Below are 19,002 nucleotides of genomic sequence, written 5' to 3' on the forward strand. Positions count from 1 at the left end.
ACACACATCATCTGTGGTCAAGGACAGCCTAGCCTGAGCAAAAATACTTGAGGGAATGAAGGGGCTCAGACCCTGGGGGCAGAGTGCAAATGCCAGCAGCAAGCTCAAGGTGGGTATGACGGACCAGCTCCCACTCTTTGAATAAAAAGTTGCCTTTGTAATACTTCAAGGTGATGCAGGTGTGATACACTGTAAGAAAACACAATTACAAGTCCTGTTCCTAGGGAAAGATAAACATTACCTTACACGTGCGTAAGCTATGTGAAAGCACAAGAACAGCACAGCCATCGAGGCATCATTAATAGAACAGAAACCCTGCTATCCATGTAGTGGCTTTTTTATGCCGGAGCATGGGGTTTGCCATGGGAAAGGCCTGGTTACCAGTCCCAGAGGCTGAAGCCCTCCCCTTTCCATGGGTTGCCATGGGGCACTGCAGGCTGAGGCGCCAGGAGATGGGAGCCTGGCTCTCTGCTCTTAAAATTACAATGGAAAATTGAAGACAGAAGGCAGGCAATTAAATTATTAAAGAAGCTGAAGGATATGTATTTTATATGTTATGTAATGAAGATAAAGACAGACTGCTGGCGTTTAATTTTGGTACCATCCAGGGAATAGCTGGGCAGGGAGCGATGTGAACATGGCCAGTGTTGCAGAGCTACTGGCAGGAAAAAGCAGGAAAGGCTGATTTCTGCAGTGGGGAAAGGAGCAATGTACCAGCAGTAGGAAATGCCAGGGATAAACTTCTGGGTATGGTAAGTGGTTAATACTGGTGTTTAGCTTGGGTATGGCTCTTTCCACCAGCATATTTCAAAGTCCTTTATACTGGAGTATAAGGCCAGATGTGACCATGGCATAATGCAGAGCTGTGTGCTGAATGCACTTGCTGGCGTACCAGCACTGACTAGCCCCTCTTGTTTGTAGCACTGGCAGCGTTCATTACATCCCCCTTCCCTCTCAGCAGGGCTCGTTATCCTTGTCTGTCTGTGCTGCGCCCTGTAGACAAACCCTAAATGTCACTACCTCCATTTTGCACAGAGGGATGCACTAGGAGATGAAGCAACCTCCCACAAGGTTATGGAGTGGAGGAGAGACCAGAGACCTCCCAAATACCACAACTAATGATCGTCTGTGCTTTAAAGAGCTGCCTTGCCCTATCAGGATCGCCCTCCTCTGGCAGCCCCTCCAGAAAGAGAAGGGCAATCGCAGAGCCCAGCGCACACCCCTGCAATTCACATGTCTCTTAGTCCCATCAGGCTGTGGTTAAATGCTGGAGGGGATAATAAAGGATGGCTTTCCTTTAAAAATTGTGCTAGGAAGTGGCTTGCCCACATGGTACGAGTGGTCCAGCTGGGGGGATGAGAAGTCTCTGAAGCCTCAGTCCACTCCTCACTGCTCCTGTGGTGAGATACGGCCCAGGAGAGCCTCCTGCATCCATCAGAACATGACAGCTGGTGACGGGAGAGGAGCAAAGCCTCGTGCCAGCACAGCAGCATGCTACATGCTGTAATGTCTGGGGCCAGGGTACAACAAGGGATACCCCTTCAAGGTCTGCTTTCCCAGCCTTGAGCAGCTATCTGAAGCAGCCTGCTGGGCCCATGCCTGCACCCCAGTGCTCTGGGCCTGGGAGAGGCATAGTCCTGCACCCAGCAGCCAGGCCAGGCCAGGTAGCCAGCAGTTTCCATAACTTTCAAGTCTTTGGCCTAATGAAAACAGCTTTTGGGTGTGATTGCGGTAGTTTCTAAGCACATTTGAAACCTCTGGCAAGCTCCCACATTAGTCCCCATCCCTTTCTCTAGCTTCTTTCCAGTGCCAGGACCATAGGGAAAAGGTATTCAAAAGCACGAAAGTCTTGCTGAAAAGCCCCATTTCTTCAAGCAGCTTAGAGGCCAAGCTGTTACGTCAGCTGGGTGTTTTGGAAAGCTTCAGGCTATCCTGCTTTCCATGGCATGAAACACTGTGGTGCAATTGCTTCTAAACAACACTATTTTCAAGAAACAAAACAGCGATGATTCCACCTGACAGTCTTTTCAGCGTTCCTGTGAGAAGGGGAAACTGAGCCAAGAAAGCATCTGAGAAGTCAAGCAATATGCCATCGCAAATCTCCAGGAATAAAGCAATGCTAATGGTCTGGCTTCTGGTAAAATGTGCGTTCCTGTCACACTATTATTCCTTCCAAATCAATTTTTACTAAGTGTCCCGCATATGCCCTTTGCTCCAGCAACAGGATATCCTTCATTTGTCTGCACAAAGTGCAGATGAGCATTTCTTCATGTTGTTTTCCAAGTCGGCTGATGGGAGGGTCAGCAGGGGCCGAAGCAGCTGCACCAAGTAAAGGAAAGGTAACCATGGCAACCCAAGTTATCTGCATCCTCCATGTATTTCCTTCTCCCCACCCCACATCATATCTTTCCCACCCAAACCTCAAGCCGATAGAGCCAGTGACCAGCTGGCAGGATGGGGACTGTGGCAGGGTCTCCCGCACCCAGTGTATCTTGCTGTGTTTCGGGGCTCACCACTGCAGGCTGAGGTCATCAAAAAGAGACTGAAAGCATAGAGAGGGGTAACTTGCAAAAGGCAGACCTCTCCGCTACTGTAGATGGGGCGCTGGATATGTTGCCTTTGCTCCAGAGTTGCAGATTTGTTGATGCTGCTCCTGGTTTTGGCTCTGAGCTGTAACCCTTCCACAGCAGCAACAGCTTCTCCGTCTGCACCCCACATCAAACCCAGCTACAGTTTTGGCCGGACTTTCCTGGGACTTGATAAATGCAACGCCTGCATTGGGACATCCATTTGCAAGAAATTCTTTAAAGAAGAAATAAGGTCAGAAATTCACCACAGTAATTTTTAAAGCATTCTGCATAGTAACTTGACAGTTGCCTGTTAGTATTTTCAAGTACTTTAATGAACGACAATGCAAAGAGTAACTTAGCACCCGGTTGCCATTACAGTGCCTAGTATTTTAATTAATGTCTATAAGCTGCTGCTTTGTCTCTTTCCTTTTAAAGCCACACAAACATTATCAGACTTCAGCCCTGAATTATAATTTGAAAGCAGGAGTAAAAGGCACAACTTTCTGCATAGAGAGTGGCTCCAAAACAATTCAAGGCAGTGGTGGGGGAAGGGAAGAGGGAAGGAAGAAATCAGCTTCTTTAGATGTACTGGAAATATTTTGTTATGAGCAACTGAGTAAAGGCAAAGGGGGTTTAGCTTTGTGTGCTCCCAATGGACCATGTTAACTACAAACATATAAACATTCTATATAATTTTGTACCAGGTGCAACAACACAAATGTGCAGAATTTCACATGCATATTAACTAGAGATCAAAAACGATCTAAACCTGCCTGAGGCACAAGGACTTTTGCACATCAGGTTACCTACGCATTTGAAAATAGATGAGCCTAAATTATTAGTATGTTTTTGGAAGGTTTCTGTGAGAACTTGAAAGAAGAGGTAGAAATTGCATCTGCCTCAAAGTTGATGAGACATATGCTGTCCAAGTGGTCGTCAGACTGATCCAATCAGTTTTAGGTTCAAAAGCAGAGTGTATCTGACGACAGCAGGCAAAACGTTGCCAGTGTATTTGAGGAGAAAGTTAAAGGCAGTGCTTGGCAGAAGAAGGGTTTATTGGGTCTGATATGATTTATAGAGCCATATGCACTTTCTTTTATAGATATAAAAGCCTGGGGGAGAAGAAATGATTATAGTAAAATTGTATTTTTAATGCTATAATGTAAGGAGTATTATATTGGACAAATCACCATTTTTATCTTAAACTATCCTATAAAATGTAGCATAGTAAAACCATAATGGTTTTTCTGGGATGGACTTATAATACCAAACATTCATCCTTCCCTTACTGCAGCTGGAAAAAGGCAGTGTGTGGCTTTGCTACGCCAGGGCATCCCTTGCTGTGGCACACAGAGGGTTCCAGCCCTCAACACTTTGCCCTGTTGGCTTTCTGTCTCCCCTGGCTCATACCAAGGCATGCAGTGAGTAAGGTGTGGAGGCACCAGGAAGGACCAGCTGCTGGGTTTCTCCCAGCCCAGTGCAGGCTCCTGTCCCAAAAAGCAGGACTGACACAGGCTGGTGTGGGTCTGCAGGGGATGGGGGTGCATTCAGGGTATGGGATCCCCTACATTTTATTCTCTGCAGCAGGGCGGCATGGGACCTGGCTCCTGTGCCATGCCCCAACCTCCTGCTGCAGCCCCTTTCCCATTCATCTGTGCAGGTTTTTTAGGGACCTGCCGCCGGGTACAAAGCAGCTTCCATTCATGCAGCTTGTCGCAAGTGCACCGTTTCGGTTACTCCCGCTTAGCCGCTGGGGAGGTTTGGGGCCTTGTAGCTTCCTTCAGCCATGCCGAAAATAGCTGTAGCCTTCTGCAGTGAGCAACTGCTGCCTCTGGCTGGCCGGTGGCCAGCTGCATGCTGCACCAGGGCACGGGAAAGAGGTGCTACGTGAGCAAAAGCAAGAGGTCCCCATGCTGGCTTTCCTCCAGGGGACAGCGGGAAAGGGGTGTAGGTGTGCAGAGGGTCCGAGTGAGATCTGGGAGTGCAGAGCTGCAACCCTGTGGGAGCACAATGTTTCTGCCTCATAGAAGGTAGAGGGGCTTCCTAAACCGGAGACCTTTTTTTCTCTCCTGTGACCCCACAGTCGACTTCCCACAAGCAGTGCAGCACTCATATAAGTGATAATAGTTCTGCTCTGAGTGCTTTGGTAAGGGTAACTTTTAAAAATGTTCTCCTGAGCAGCCAGTCAGCTTCAGGCTTTTCTTTGCAGGGGTTAAACTTGTTCTCCTACTTGATTTCTTGAACAGCCAGGATATTTTGGCAAGTGGAAGGTTAAACGGGGGAAATTTCAGTGGCACTTACGCTCTTTGATCCACCCCCGTGTACCTTTTCACATGTTCACAAAGGTGGATGGCACTTGGGGCTTCTCAGTGTTAATCCTCATTAGAACGCGCTTCATTAATTCTCCATCATTTCCGGGAGCTGTGACATGCATTCACACTCAACTAACGAGTAAGATGTGGGTTTTGTTCCCAGAACGTCTGGTGACTCATCTTGTGCTCTAATGTTCTTTACTTTCCTTATCTTTGCCCAACTTTATCCATCTGTAAATGAGAATATCAAAGCCTGCCTACCAACTGTCCTGAGAGGAGAGTGCAGCAAAAGTTTAAGTAAATTATTAGATTTTCAAAACACTGTGAAACTGAGCTGACCAAAACTATTTGTAGATTTGTGCCAATGCTGATGATGAGCTTTGGCCAAAAGTGACGGGAAGGAAGTCTGAAAAAGCTAGAACGCTTCAATTTCATGGGTTTTTATATGGCATTTCTTTATGTTTGGTTTTAAGACTTAAATTTTTTTAAAATGTAAAACTCCAAATGCAAGCAAAATTATTTTGGCTGAAACAAAATACTTCATTTCATCCAGGAAAAAGAAAAAAAAGAATAAGTTTGATTTTCTTCAATGTTTAGTTCTGGGTTGATCTAAAATCTGTAATCTGTGACTCAGTTATTCACACAGATCTTACTGAAAGTCTTAACTAAAGCACATTCAGGTCCCTAACTAAAAGGCTTCATAGAAGAGTGAATTATTGTTAGAGCTCAACTTGATGAAGTATCTTGAAAGTATCTAGCAAGTGTGCCAGGCCAGTGCAGTGCTGCCCAGAAATGATGCCAAATACCGAATTGCTGTGGCCCATGCTGGGTTCCCAGGCCCGCATGGCTCTCCCCTGGGAGCTCTGTGGAGAAAATCACTCCTTCCACGCTCAAACTAACACTCAGCCCTGGATTTCACACATCCATGTGCCGCTTGCATGTGGGAGGCGGTGCTTTCCTGGTATCTGCATGATGTGAGCTCCTCTGAACACACATGCTTGAGCTGAATCACAAAGCACATAAGAAAGAAAGAAAGAAAGAAAGAAAGAAAGAAAGAAAGAAAGAAAGAAAGAAAGAAAGAAAGAAAGAAAGAAAGAAAGAAAGAAAGAAAGAAAGAAAGAAAGAAAGAAAGAAAGAAAGAAAGAAAGAAAGAAAGAAAGAAAGAAAGAGAGAAAGAAAGAAAGAAAGAAAGAAAGAGAAACCCAGCCCATAGCCATCTCTTCCCTGTACGTGCCTGGCACACTATGCCACACTAACCCTGGGAGGGGTTGTGAGGCACAATAAATCACAGCGAGGCGTAGCAATTATTCCCTCTTTAGTACTAGCTCAAAACCAGACCCAAAAAACTCCCCAAACAAACAAAGCATTTATTTTCATGTCAGATGCTGTAATTGTAGGGAAGCTTCAATTTCATATTGGGCAAAACACCCAAACAACCAAAATGCCTGAACCCCCCTGACTTGCTCACACAAGGGGACAGGCTCCTTCACTTCTGGTCAGCCTGCGTCTCTGAGGTAAATCTTTTGAAGGAGGCACATGGCTAGAACTGAAAGCCAAAGCAGGATAAGCACCAGGATTTTGGGGAGGTGGGCTTTCCCTACCCAGCACACATGCTTGCCCCGGAGGTGAACTGCAAAGGGTCCATGGTAGGAAAGGGGAGTGAGATGCTGCCTTCAAGAGGGGTCATGGGGAGGAGAACTGTTGGTTGCTGATCATGGAGGGCAGCTAGCGTCGCTGAGTCAGTTATTTTCCTGAAATCAGAGAAAATTAATCCCCCCAAAAATTCCTTTGCGCCAATTTCCCAACTGGAAGTTGAAAAGAAAGTTCAGCTTCAGCTTTCAGATTTGTTAATGACTTTTCATCTAACTCCAGCTACCTGATCCTGCAGGGAACCTCTTGCCTCTCCTGTTTCACTTCTGAGAGATCAGCTTTAATTTATGGTGAGATTAAATTAGGACGTGCTTTCTTACACACTCGGGCAAGAGTATCATTAGAAGGTTTTAGAGGCAGCAAATGCTTGATGTTGGTCAAACCAAAGGTCAGAGTTCATCTGCTTTTCAAGAGCAGGTTACAGACATACTTACAAAACAGGCACCATGCTCCTCGGCTCCTGCATGTGCGACGTGTGTGTGGGCAGGGCTGAGGGGGCTGCTGAAACAAAAAAAAATCGTCACAGCCTAATTACCCAGCCCATATGCTCCCCTCCTGTGCCTGTGTAGGGGGAGAAAATCAGTGCAAGATCTCCATGGCTACAGTGGTGTCACACGCCCAGGGCACGCGTCCCCCCATCACACTCCAAACTCTGCCACTGCCTGGGGAGGTCACTCATCCCAGCTGCTAAAATACAGCCAGTGACATTGGGGGGACCTGTTGACCCCAGTAGTGAGTAAGGCCACCACCTTAAAACAAAAGGTCATTCTGGTATTCCCAAATACATTTATTGTCAGGAGGTTTTGTTCTGCAGGGTCCCTTAAAAGTGTCAAGTACTCCTTTTTTTGGGCCCCTTTCTCCAGGACTGAGGAATTTAAAAACTCCAGGGATTCCCAGTGAACAGAAACCCTGCAGCCCTCTCCCTTCCCTCCCTTTGTCTACATGGCCCAAAATACCCCATCTGGGCGCTTTGCCCCCTGCCCCACTGCACTGTTCATGGCAAGGGATGGTTTAAGCGGGAGGCAAAGACAGACATTTTTTCCAAAGCACGTTTCTTCGGGCTGATGGCTTCGGCCTGCTTGTCTCACCCCGACACCTGGGGCCGTCCGCCTGTGGCCACTCGGCAGTTGTGACGTGATGGCAGAAAGCCCCTGGGGCCGGTGTGCGGTGGAGCAACCGCGACGGCACTGGTGCTGTGGGGGTGTCCATGTGGCTTGTTAACCCGCTCTCTGTGGGGCTCTCGTTTTGGTTTGGCAGGTTTGACACCTGGCTTTCTTCTCGTTTAAAGCTGCCCCCCAGCTACCTGCTCAGCTACTCGGGCAACTACACCGACGATGCCAAGAGCTGGCGGCTGGTCGACATCACCCGGCTGACCTCCAAGTACCGGCACGACCGGGCCGACAAGCGCATCTGCACCTCCCTGCTGAAGACAAAGACCTGCAGCCTGGAGCGCGCCCTGCGCCGCACACACCGTTTCCAGAAGTGGCTGCGGGCCAAGCGCCTCACCCCTGACCTGGTCCAGGTCTGTGCCCCACAGCCCCCCATGCCCCACACCAGCAGGGGGAGGGGGGATGCGGGGAGAGGGAGCCCCAGGCGGCTGACATGTGGTTTTGGGGGGAGAAAAAAGGGTCTGAAGGAGACATGGCTGTGACTTGCCATGTGGAGGGAGAGTCTGGACAATGGCCGGCCCTGTCCCTCCTGTCCTGGTTGGTGGAGAGGGGTCAACCCCATCTTCCCCCCATCCGAGCCCACCTGCCATGAGGGAGAGGCAAAATGAGGCCCCAACAGGAAGAAGAATACCTGAGGCCCAGGGCCAACTCTCCTCCAGCCATAGGTAACAGCAGTGGCGCAGCCTGGCCAGGGCTGGGGCTCGGCCCCGGGAAGGCGGGCACCGGCTCTCAGCTCCTTGTGCAGGGAAAATATAGGGCCATGCACACAGACATGGCAACAGCTTGAGTGGGGATATTTCTGCCAGGTTTTTTTCCAGTTTTCCATCATGTCTCAGTGCTTACTTTTTTTTTTTTTTTTTTTTTTGGTCACAAAGTTGTACCCAAAAGGGCAGCCTGTGTCTTGAAAGTGATTTTGCTTGGACCCCTCTGCTTGTGGCTGGCAGACTGAGTGGCATGGGCAGTCGGAGCCAGAGCCTTGATTCCTCAACCACCTGCCATCTATAGCAAATGATCTCAGGCACAAAGAAGCATGCTGCCCTTTCTGTCACAGTCTTGGGGTGTCACAGGCAAAGCCAGGACAGGTGGCCAGGGAGGGGGGGTGGCTGCCACCAGGTAGACGTGCAGCCGTGGCGCTGGGAGACAGACAGGCAGGCAGGGCTGGAGGGGCAGAGCAGGCAGTCTCCAGAGGAAAGTCGGCGTCTGAGTGCTGCCTGCGCTGAGGGTTGACACCGGCAGCCAGGGACGGCCATGGGGCAGGCGAGTGTGTTTTGCATCTGCGGGCTTGCATGTGAGAGCAAAGGCCTCTTCCCCAAATACACACCTATCCTCCCACCCATCCAAAAACCAAAGCTTTGTGATAACCACTGCCAAGGGGCAGGGGCCAGGGTGAAGACTGAATTTACTCTAAACAAGACCCTGAGACGCAAAGAAGGATTATTCCAGTACTTCTCCCTCTTTCAAGAGAGAAGTGAATGTGAAAAAGGGACTCTATATTTATTTTTTTTTTATAAAGGCAACTGCTTCCTCCTGCCTGCACGCTGCCGCATCTGCTCAGCTTCGCTGAGTGCTAAAGTTATGCTGCTTTAGTTTTTCCGCTTCTGTTATCCCATGTAGCAGCACGCCTGAGGGGGAAGAGTGGAAGACCGCACGTTGCAGCAGCAGCAGCATCGGGGCTAGTGCCTGAGCTGCACCAAGAACTCACCCGAATCATTGACAGTGCCGCATGGCAGGCCACCCTGAAGCCAGCATCCTCCCAGGGGGGTGAGATGCAGGATGACATGTGCCAGAGGGGGAAACCTTTTTTTTGAGCAAAGCTACAGTGTACTTTGTCTAGTAACCTCAGGATAGGCACTAGGGAGAGGAGGCAAATTTGCATCACTGACTCAGAGCAGACCTCACCTGAGCTTGTGTGCCACGGGTGAGGACGACTCCTCCCCGAGGGTCGCAGGCAGCAGCTTTCCAAGCACCTGCAGGCCACCACTGTGCTCCAAGGCAGCACTGCAGGGGCTGTAGAAGGGCAAGCTGGGGTGCCAGGACCTCCAGCCTTGCTGGAGTGTCCAAGGGGTTTGTGCAAAACTGTGCTACCCCCACAGCAGTGTTATGTGAAAGGGAAGGATTTGAGAGCTTAAAACTTCCATTTGCTGAGCTGAGTGAAAAAGTAACTGGAGAAATGTGGCTCTGTGGTATCTTAGATCTGCTGCAAAGTTAAATCACTAGCTGAGCCCAAATCCTTCTCCTTAAAAGGCTCTTGGTGTGCTATACAGTTTTCCTTACCCCATCCTCTCTGAAACTGAACTCCCAGCTGAGCTGGCTGGGTTGCACACACACATGCACACATATATGCATGCGCGCACACACACACACACACACACACACACACACACACGCAGCACCACGCAGAGACTCTGTCTGGGGGACCCTGGCCTTGCACCTATCCAGTTTCTCCCGGACGCTTGAATTTCCCCATGCAGCAGTGGGAAGCTGAGCTGACCCCAGCCCCAGGGCGCCTCTGAAGTGAGTTCGGGGGCCAGCCTGGGGGGATGTGCCCAAGGACAAACTCCTGGGGACATTTCAGCAACCCCTGCAGTTTTTCAGTTGGAGAGGGCACAGGAGGCTGCAGGGAGGCCCAGACGTTCACACATCAGCCTTAGGATTGGTCCATTCATGGTGTCATGGTTCTTTGGTTCTGTAAATCAAGCAGAAAAACCTAAACCAGGATTTAAATCCCTTCTAACACCATATAGGCATGAATACACAGAGGACCACAGCAATCCAGATGCCCTGGGGCCCACCGCCCACTCCAAATTTCAGCAGCAATCACTATTTAAGATCCAGCACGTGATCTGCAAAATGGCTGCTGGTCTCACAGTGGTCTGAATTGAAAAAAACAGCCTGCGGCAACAACATTTCAGTCATACAGCGTGTGTGAGTTTGTACGTGAGAACCCCCCTAGCCCCTTTGTGTGAGCCACCACAGGTTACAGGGTGACGCCCTCAAGCTGTCCAGTCCTGCAGAGCCAGGGATCCCCTTCTCCTCTGCCCTCCCCACCTGCCCTCCTCAGAGACGAAAGCTGCAGGAGCTCCTCTGCCTGCACCCCAGCCTAGTGTCGCTGTCCCTCTGAGGTGTTTGCTGGGCAGATGCATGTTGGTAACCCAGCACAAGCCATTGGAGAGGGCTTTCCTGGGGGTACCATACATCACTGCAAATACTTATCTGCAGCAGCACTGCTCTTCTGGCTTTTTTCCCCCTCCTCTCTCTTTTCAGAGGTGTTGACAGCACACTGCTCTTGATGCCTAACATGATGCCCACCCTGTTTCACAGAGCTGCAGTCACCCAGCGGTGTCTGTACTCTGCTCCCTGTAGTTTTTCCCATATAGCAGACCAAGGAAAGCTAAGGGACTCAGGTAATTTTGTCTTACAGGGCAAAGAATTACAACAAACCATAACATGTTTGAATCAAAATGACAGACCATGAAGTAATGCTTTTTCACTTTATGCTGCCTGCCCTGCCTGACCCAACCATCAGCCGAGCTGCTGCCACAGAGATTATTTCATTCGCCACAATGAAAATCTTCACTTGACACAGCAATGTCTTCAGTGTTAAAACCCACCCTGCCTCAGAGACGAGCAGGATCTAGCTGGGGCTCGGCCTGTGTGGTAGCCCCAGTCACCCGCTGCTTTTCCCAGGGGCTCATCACCTCAAACTGCGCTGTGTGCTCTTCCTGCTGGAGGGGAACAACAACAACAAAGTCCACACAGAGCACCCACAGGGCAAATTTACAGCCCTGCCTACAGCCACAGCCTGGAAAAAGCTGAAGACAGACAGACGCAAGCAGTACCAAGGAGAAAAGCCAGCCATTTTCAGCCCCTCTCTCTAGGACATACTGTTTGAAAATACTGACCAGCACCTCCACCTACCCTCAGCAGATGTGCTGGTTGTCTTCTGAGTCCAGTACACATCGCTTCACATGCAGCACGTGGGCAGCAGCTCAGTGATCTGGCAGCTGGTCTGTCCTTGGGAAGGATGGGCATTACAGGGCTCCCAGAGCCACCTCCCAGACCTGCCGCCTCTTTGACCTGGTACCTCATCGTCAGAGACGTGCTTCGGTAAACCTGCTGGCAGTGGGGATGAGCTCGTAGGTTCGCAGGGCGTCCTTAGTTTCTTCCTTTTGGGGGTGAATGAATGGGCATGAGCTGCAGGTGCTTTGACAACTACATTCAAGTGTTTCCTCCTGGAGCCCACCCTAAACCTGGTTGTTTGTTGAAGCTGCACCCAGGCGGTGGCACATGGGGCAGGAGGCAGCTGTGCTCCTGATCTGTGCCAACCCTCCTTGGACTGCTGAAGAGAAAGCAGAGTGAGGAGGAGTTGTCTTCCAAAGGTTGTCTTTACGTCAGAGTGAATTCTGGGTGTGTCTGCACTAGATTCTCATACATATGCATACATGGGAGTTTTAAAATGCATCGCATACTGTGCAGTAAGGGGAAAAAAATCACAGCTGAGTACAGGTAAGCTTTCAAAGAACTACTCATTATCAGTGGGTGTTTAATCAAAGTAAATAAGAAGCTTTCCATATCAATCACAAACAATGCATCAGGCTGTCTGTCAGGTCTTATTCTCTGGGGTGATAAGATGCTGCAAAGGACTTAAGATATTCTTAGATAACTCAGTATCTTCAGTGTTTCGAGTGTGTGTTCTTCAAATTTTTCTTCCATCAACAATTTTTGTCTGTCAGTTTTACAACTCTGGCTCCTCTTCTGCTGTGGGGATATTCCATCAGTCTGGTGGAAGGGGAGGCCCCACTCCACTGAAACACTCAAGCAGGTGCTGAACTTTATGCTGCTGACTAGCTCTGCCAAAATCAAAAGGTCCCACTGTCCAATTTTGGTGAATCGGGGCTTCACTAAATCATAGAAAGTTGCACCAATGGCTGATACAAATGTGGCAACACCGAGCCCTGCTCCTCTGGTCCTGCCCCACCACTGATATGCCTGAAACGGTTCCTCAGGAAAGGAGCAGCCATGATCACCACATACAGCGCATTACCGCATCTGTGTTAAGAGGATGAGCTCTGACCTTGGAAAAAATTCTAATTACAACTTTCATGCATTCTCTGCCACTGTGATTTCTGTTCCTACTGTATACTCTTAAGGGTCTCAGCTTTTGCGTTGTGAACTCCTGGAGGCAGCAAGGCTTTCTAACTTTGGCTGCAAATATTTGCATACACACTGAGCTGCAAGAGACTTTCTCCACCGTTTTTCTCTTACTTAACACAGTTCTGTTCTGCTCATTTTTTCTCACTTCTCCTCCAAAGGGAAAGTGACAGAGTCAGCCACAACGTGCCTGCAAGTGCTGCAAGACAGAAATCCGTAACCATTCCTTCCCCCGGCTCCTTCTATGGTTTTAGATAACTAGTTGAAACAATATTTCCTTGATAAGGCTACAGCGGTGGAAAGCAGCGTATGAAGATTTGTAACTAGAACTGGGGAGAATTATTTTTGACAAATGTTTTATTCTTCTGGGAGAAAAAATTGTTTTTTGGTTGTTGCAAAACAACATTCCATTTGGGGTTGAATTTCTCAGGTAGTTTTGACCAGCTATTGGCATTCAGGGCTTGTTTCGTGCAACTGATGGCCAAGGAGGGAGTGGTTGGGACCTCACTGAGGCCAGCAAGGAGACAGAGGAGGGAACATGGGAGATCCAGTCCCCCCTTTCTACCTCCAACCGGGAGAGTGGCACACTCCTCCTTTCCTTGTTTCTTCATTTCTTTGTTGTGGCTGGGTAATTAAGTGTCTTATGCCAAATGAACAGCTCGCACAGGAAGGGCTGAGAGAGACCTACCTCAGAGTTACCAAATGACTTGGGGAGATCCTGAGTCAAATCTTTGCTCGCAGCGTGAAGAATGGCAGGGAGCAATGTGAGCTCCAGTGCCCTTTCCTCTGAAGCACCTCTCCCAGCTGTCAAATCATAAAGAAAACCCAAAAGAGTAAATTTGGCTACTGGGATCATTTGGAAGAAAAAGGCTTAGCAAAAATCTGATTGCCTTCCCCAACAGAGGCAAGGCAGGGCAGCATTTCTGTGCCACTATGGGCAACTCTCCGTATCCACTCTCCTTGGTTGTTAAGGAAGACTGTCTTGAAAAAAAAGGTCTTTTTTGACTACGAAGGTATAAATTTCTATGACATTTATTCCGGCCATAGATTACTTGTGTAATTTTACAAGCCAAACCTCCAAATCTGAAAGATGAAATACAGCGATGGTTGACTCCATTAGCTCAACAGTTCTTTATTTGTTGCTGGTATTTACAAAAAATATGCACAGGCTATTCAAATTTGGTTTTGATAGTTAATGCACAAGTTTATCAGAGAGAGAATATATCCTGTGCTTGTACCCACATACAGTGTTTATTTATACTTTCAAAGCATGTTTACTGACCTCAGCAAATAGTATTTCCAAGAAAGCTGCTCACAGGTTAAGTAAATAATGAAGCGATTCGAAGACATTATTTAACGAGGGAAGTGACTCACTGGCTTAACGACAGGGAGGCCTCCAACACCGAGCCGTGATGCCAGGGCTGGAAACCCGGGTGATGAGAGGAGGCCCACTGACACAGAGCAATGTGGTGCCGCACAATTGGGGGGAAATGGGGTTTTCAGCCTCTGTGGCTGTGCCGCGAAGACTGGGTGTCATTTTGGAAACCTGAGCTTTGAACAGGCATTTTTGGATGCCACAGGGTTTTTTCCCAGGAGGGGTTTGCTGTAGAGATCCCCCCATGTGCCCATACCCACCATCAGCTGTGCCGCAGGGGGCAGAGGCACAGTGGACAGATCACAGAGGTGCCCGTACCCTGGCCTGGGCCAAGCACATTGTGACATCTCAGACTGGAAAATAAACATCTTTGTTGTGTTTTCCCCTCTCACCAGGGCCTGTCTAGCCCAATGCTGCGCTGCCCGTCTCAGCGTCTCCTGGACAGGATAGTGCGGCGCTATGCTGAGGTACCAGATGCTGGCAGCATCTACATGGACCACCTCACCGACCGGGACAAACTGCGCCTGTTGTACACCCTATCAGTGAATTCACACCCCATCTTGTTACAGGTATGTACCACCTTGCTCTGGCTTGAAACGCCACCCTGCAACCCCTTGCAAACGAAGCCTCTGATGAGATGTGCGCCAGCCCCCAGCTGCAGAGGCATCCTAGCCCTAGCCTTTGGCAAGATCCCTGACCTTCATAAAGCGTGTTTTGTCTATGGGGTTGGATAGCTGAGGCCAGGCAGACTCCTGCGGTGCTCCTTGAGTCAGCTTGTGGAGTCGTGGAGAGATACAGATGCCCAGCCCCATAAATAAATCAGAACCCAGACAGGTTATTGCACTAGCGCACTGTGAAAGCCAGGGGTTTACACATCCCCAATACTTCAGTGCTGGGTCTGCATTGCTAATATATTACTTAAAATCACAGCCTGTTTATAAAAGAGAAAGAGAATGCTTTAGCATGGGCGGACCAAGACACAACATTGAGGTAGAACATGGTCTTGGGGAGCACTGATTTCCCAGGCTCCATGTGCCAGCACTGGATTTTCCATTTGCATGCCACTGGTAACTAGCTCCATAGCAAAGTGCAGCTTTGCAGAGGTGTTTGGTGGATTCCCAAATACAACTGAGTCCAAGTTTGAAGGCAGAGAGCTGGGAGGCCTCATGCCCCTCCCCTGGTCCCCTGCTGTCATGCCTGGCATGTGGCTCCTCTCTTTCCTTACATGTGTTTCTGAGGGAGTATCCTCACCCATCCCTACCACCTCATTGCTGTTTCTTTCAACTCTTTGAGATTCCACAAAGGAGAGAGACAGGGGCAGCATCTATCTCCTGCCCCAGGCCACTGCTGCCCTCAGCAGCACACAAGGGCTCTGCCTGGTCCCAGGGAGGGGGAATGGTGCTCATGCTCTGGGAGTCTGCCGGGGGTCATTCAGCCACCCCAGCCACGCTTGCTGGGGCACGAGGCTGTGGCTCTCAGCACTGTAAAGATATGGGAATGCAGCTTAAAGAGGAGAGAAAAGAATGCTGAAGAGAAATGGCTTGATTTTATGTGGGTGTCCAAAATCCCTTCAGAACAGAAGGGAGAAGCAACCTTAAGCATGAAACTGGATGAGTTCATAACCCTGCCCTGGCAGGGTCTGGGGTTCTGGGGAGACAAGTTATAATGTAAATAGCAGAAAGCTTCTTGTTGGCACAGCTCAGCAGTCATGCAGTTTGGTTTCCCCCTGGGATAACTGCGTTGCTAGCAGGAGCTGCAGTGATGCAGGGAGCCCAGCCCAGGTGTCCCCACTGTAGTAAACACCCAACACTTCTGTCCTTGAGACTGCAAAGTCTCTTACAAAATGGCCAGACAGTTCTTACAAATTAGCAAAAACTCCTTTAGCCCCACCTCACCTCCAAGCCGTGACTTCAACTATGCTAGTGGTCACGAGGGACCCATCAAAGGCTTCATAAAGACACCTAAAATTAGCTCTTCTGTGGCTAAAATTTTCATGAATTTGAAATCTATTATTATCTTGGACTTTCACAGAATAAGTCTTGAAATATCAGATTATTCTTCCTTAATTAAAAAAAGGGGGAAAAAAAAAAAAAAGCAGCATAGCTACTCCAGGATGGAGCAGTGCCTTCCCCGGCTGCTGGGGTAGAGTGGAGTGAGGATGTGTTGCGGGCTGCTTTAGAAAGAAAAACACAACACAAACACAGATGCTTGAAGCCAGCCAGGACACTTGAAAGTCCTCCGGGAGGGAGGTGGGTCCACGGGCAGAGCGCAGCAGCCGCAGGGCAGGGACAATCCCCCTGTTCCCGCTCTCCCCGGCAGATCTTCCCCGACGTGGAGGGATGGCCCTTCCCGCGGTACCTGGGCTCCTGCGGGCGGCTGGTGGTCAGTGCCAGCACCCGGCCCCTGCGCGACTTCTACAGCGCAGTCCCTGAGGTGGCCGCCGACCTGGCCCTCCAGCTCCTGGCTGTCCTCCGCTCCATGGGCACCAACGACCTCAACTATTTCTTCTACTTCACCCACGTGGATGCTGGCACCTTCGGCGTGTTTAGCAACGGGCATCTGTTCATCCGGGATGCCAGCACGCTGGGGATCATCGACAAGGAGGAAGGTACTCAGCAGGCTCTGTGGCTGCGCATCTGTTACAGGAGGGTTTAGCGAGGCAGGGGAAACAAATCTTTCACCTGCTACGCTTGGCTCTGCTGCTGATTTTTTTTTTAATCAATCAACCAAACATCGCTTGCTAAATTAAATAATAAAAAGTTCACAGAGAGATTTACCAACAGCAAAAGCATCAGCAGCTCCTGCCATCCTGGCTCTGAGTTGGGAAGGTGTCAGGCATTTTGTTTGTGCAGTCAGTGGTTTGGTGATGGACTGTGGGCACTTATGTCCTGCCTGGCCCCCTCTGTGGCTGATAGCATTCAGCGTGCATGGTGCTGAATGCTCGCATTTGAAGTCTTCCCAAATCACCTCTTTTAAAACATTTGTCATGCATATGTCAATATTTGCAAGTAGAAAATCCATAACATCATTTGTTTTAAGTATTGGATCAATTCAGACTCTTTTTAGGTGCATTTATCACATTAACTAATAATAATAATAATTATTATTATTATTATAACAACAAAATCCCCCTTTTGTCATTTTTACTTGAAATCAAGGCTTACTATTCACTTTTCACAGGTTACATTGGTCTATTCCTGGAAGTAGAGCTAGTCAAAGACTATTCCTCCAATAATTTAACAATTTCATTTCGAATGTTCAAATTTTCAAAAGGCCTTTGCTCAGCTCTCACATTCAGCTGAGCAGATCTCAAACATTCAGAAGCAGCTGTCAGAGAATTTTCCACTGGGTTTCTTTTTCTTGTCCCAACAGCTATTACTGTTAACTTGACTCCAGCTAGATGAGATGTTGATGCAATTTAATGATTTTGGGTAACATGGAAAAATTATGGGTTTGTCTATTTGTGGTAATTTTTGTAGGAACTCCACGTTTTAGGTTAGTACTCCAGTTCTTGGTTCTTCTGCATCAGTTTGACTTGACAGACTCCTTTCCAATTCCTCTGTCAGGCGATTCTGCAGAGCTCTGTCATTCAGAAAAATATACATATTTCAGGAGTGAGAAAAATGGCCCATATACAGCTACAGCACAGAGTACTTTGCAGTGAAAGGTAGCCGTATCCTTTAGATAGTAACAAACCCCATGTTAATACAGAGGTACAGACATATGTGATTATCCAAGATTTCACTACCATATTTGTAACTGGTTTAATTGTCTCAAATAGGGAGCCAGCTGATTGATGGCCAACAGGAGTATAAAGATATATTTAGCTGTTTGACTGTGGACTGCCAGTCTGCATTTGTGTCCTGTAACTCCATCAGAGAGAAGCACAGCCTCGTCATGGTGTGTCAAGAGCTTTTGCCTAAGCTCCTGAAGGGGAAATTCCTGCAACCCGTGCAGGAGAAAATAGACAGCTTCCTGCAGCACTGTGCCGACGGCCTCGCTGATGACCAGAGTCTCAATGAAGCTGTTGCAAAGCTGGCAGAGCTCCTGAAACCTCTGCGGTCTTGTGATTCCCGTTTTGCCTACCGCTACCCTGACTGCAAATACAGTGACAAATATTGACAGCTTCGGAGGAGGAGTCCCCTGGGAAGGACTGGGGCAGTGTCAGCCCCCTGCCAGTGCAGGAAGTAAGAAGGAACCAGGGTAGCTGGAAGGAGCCGCACCGAATCTGGGGCTTCCTCATCAAGGTGGAGTAGGAGGAAGCTGACTGCGCATGGGATTTATTGTTCATCTCCCAGAGATGCATCTGTTATGTGGGATGTTAGACATGATGTAAGACTTATGGATTATTAGCATTAGTGTGAGTGACAGGGACTACAGGATTAATAAATCTCATTCACATATTTTGGCCTTGGAAGAGTTTTCCATGCCATTTGTCAAAAAGAAACCCTCTGAAGGCAGCATACTCAGAACTAGCTAAATAGAGGAGCTTTATTACCAAGAAAGTCTTTCTGATTGAGATGATATATACATAACATGGGACGAATGGAAACATTTAAGACTTTCCCTGTGGGGATTTTTAATGCGCTAAAAATCACAGATAAACTGAACCACTGGATCAGTTCTGTACCATCACCCGTCACAGATTGTTTTTATAAAATATTTAAATTTTATTACTTTTATGGCATACAGAACAGAAAGACACAATCAACAGCATTAAAAAGCTGAAACGTCCCATGTCTCTTGAGACTTAATTTCCCTAATCCCAGACAGAA

The 19,002-nt window shown here is 48.5% G+C and overlaps 1 protein-coding gene across 5 annotated transcripts in view; it reads left to right on the plus strand.

Annotated features, from left to right (window-relative positions):
- Positions 1-2,449: 2,449 nt before the first annotated feature.
- DIPK2B (divergent protein kinase domain 2B) overlaps positions 2,450-19,002 on the plus strand; it is a 29,399-nt gene continuing 12,846 nt past the window's right edge. For 4 of the 5 annotated variants that reach the window (XR_012621918.1, XR_012621916.1, XR_012621917.1 and 1 more), the window contains exons 1-5: positions 2,450-2,820; positions 7,790-8,054; positions 14,623-14,796; positions 16,547-16,835; positions 18,009-18,559. Coding sequence is in view for 1 of the 5 variants with exons in the window: in XM_074814486.1 (XP_074670587.1) it covers positions 2,597-2,820; positions 7,790-8,054; positions 14,623-14,796; positions 16,547-16,835; positions 18,009-18,349 (1,293 nt within the window). In the remaining 4 variants the exon portion in view is untranslated. Of the gene's footprint in view, positions 2,821-7,789; positions 8,055-14,622; positions 14,797-16,546; positions 16,836-18,008; positions 18,962-19,002 lie in introns of those variants that run through there. The other variant, XM_074814486.1, reaches the window with a different exon arrangement.

This window comes from Strix aluco, chromosome 2 (genome assembly GCF_031877795.1).
Source record: "Strix aluco isolate bStrAlu1 chromosome 2, bStrAlu1.hap1, whole genome shotgun sequence".
Classification (NCBI taxonomy): Eukaryota; Metazoa; Chordata; class Aves; order Strigiformes; family Strigidae; genus Strix; species Strix aluco.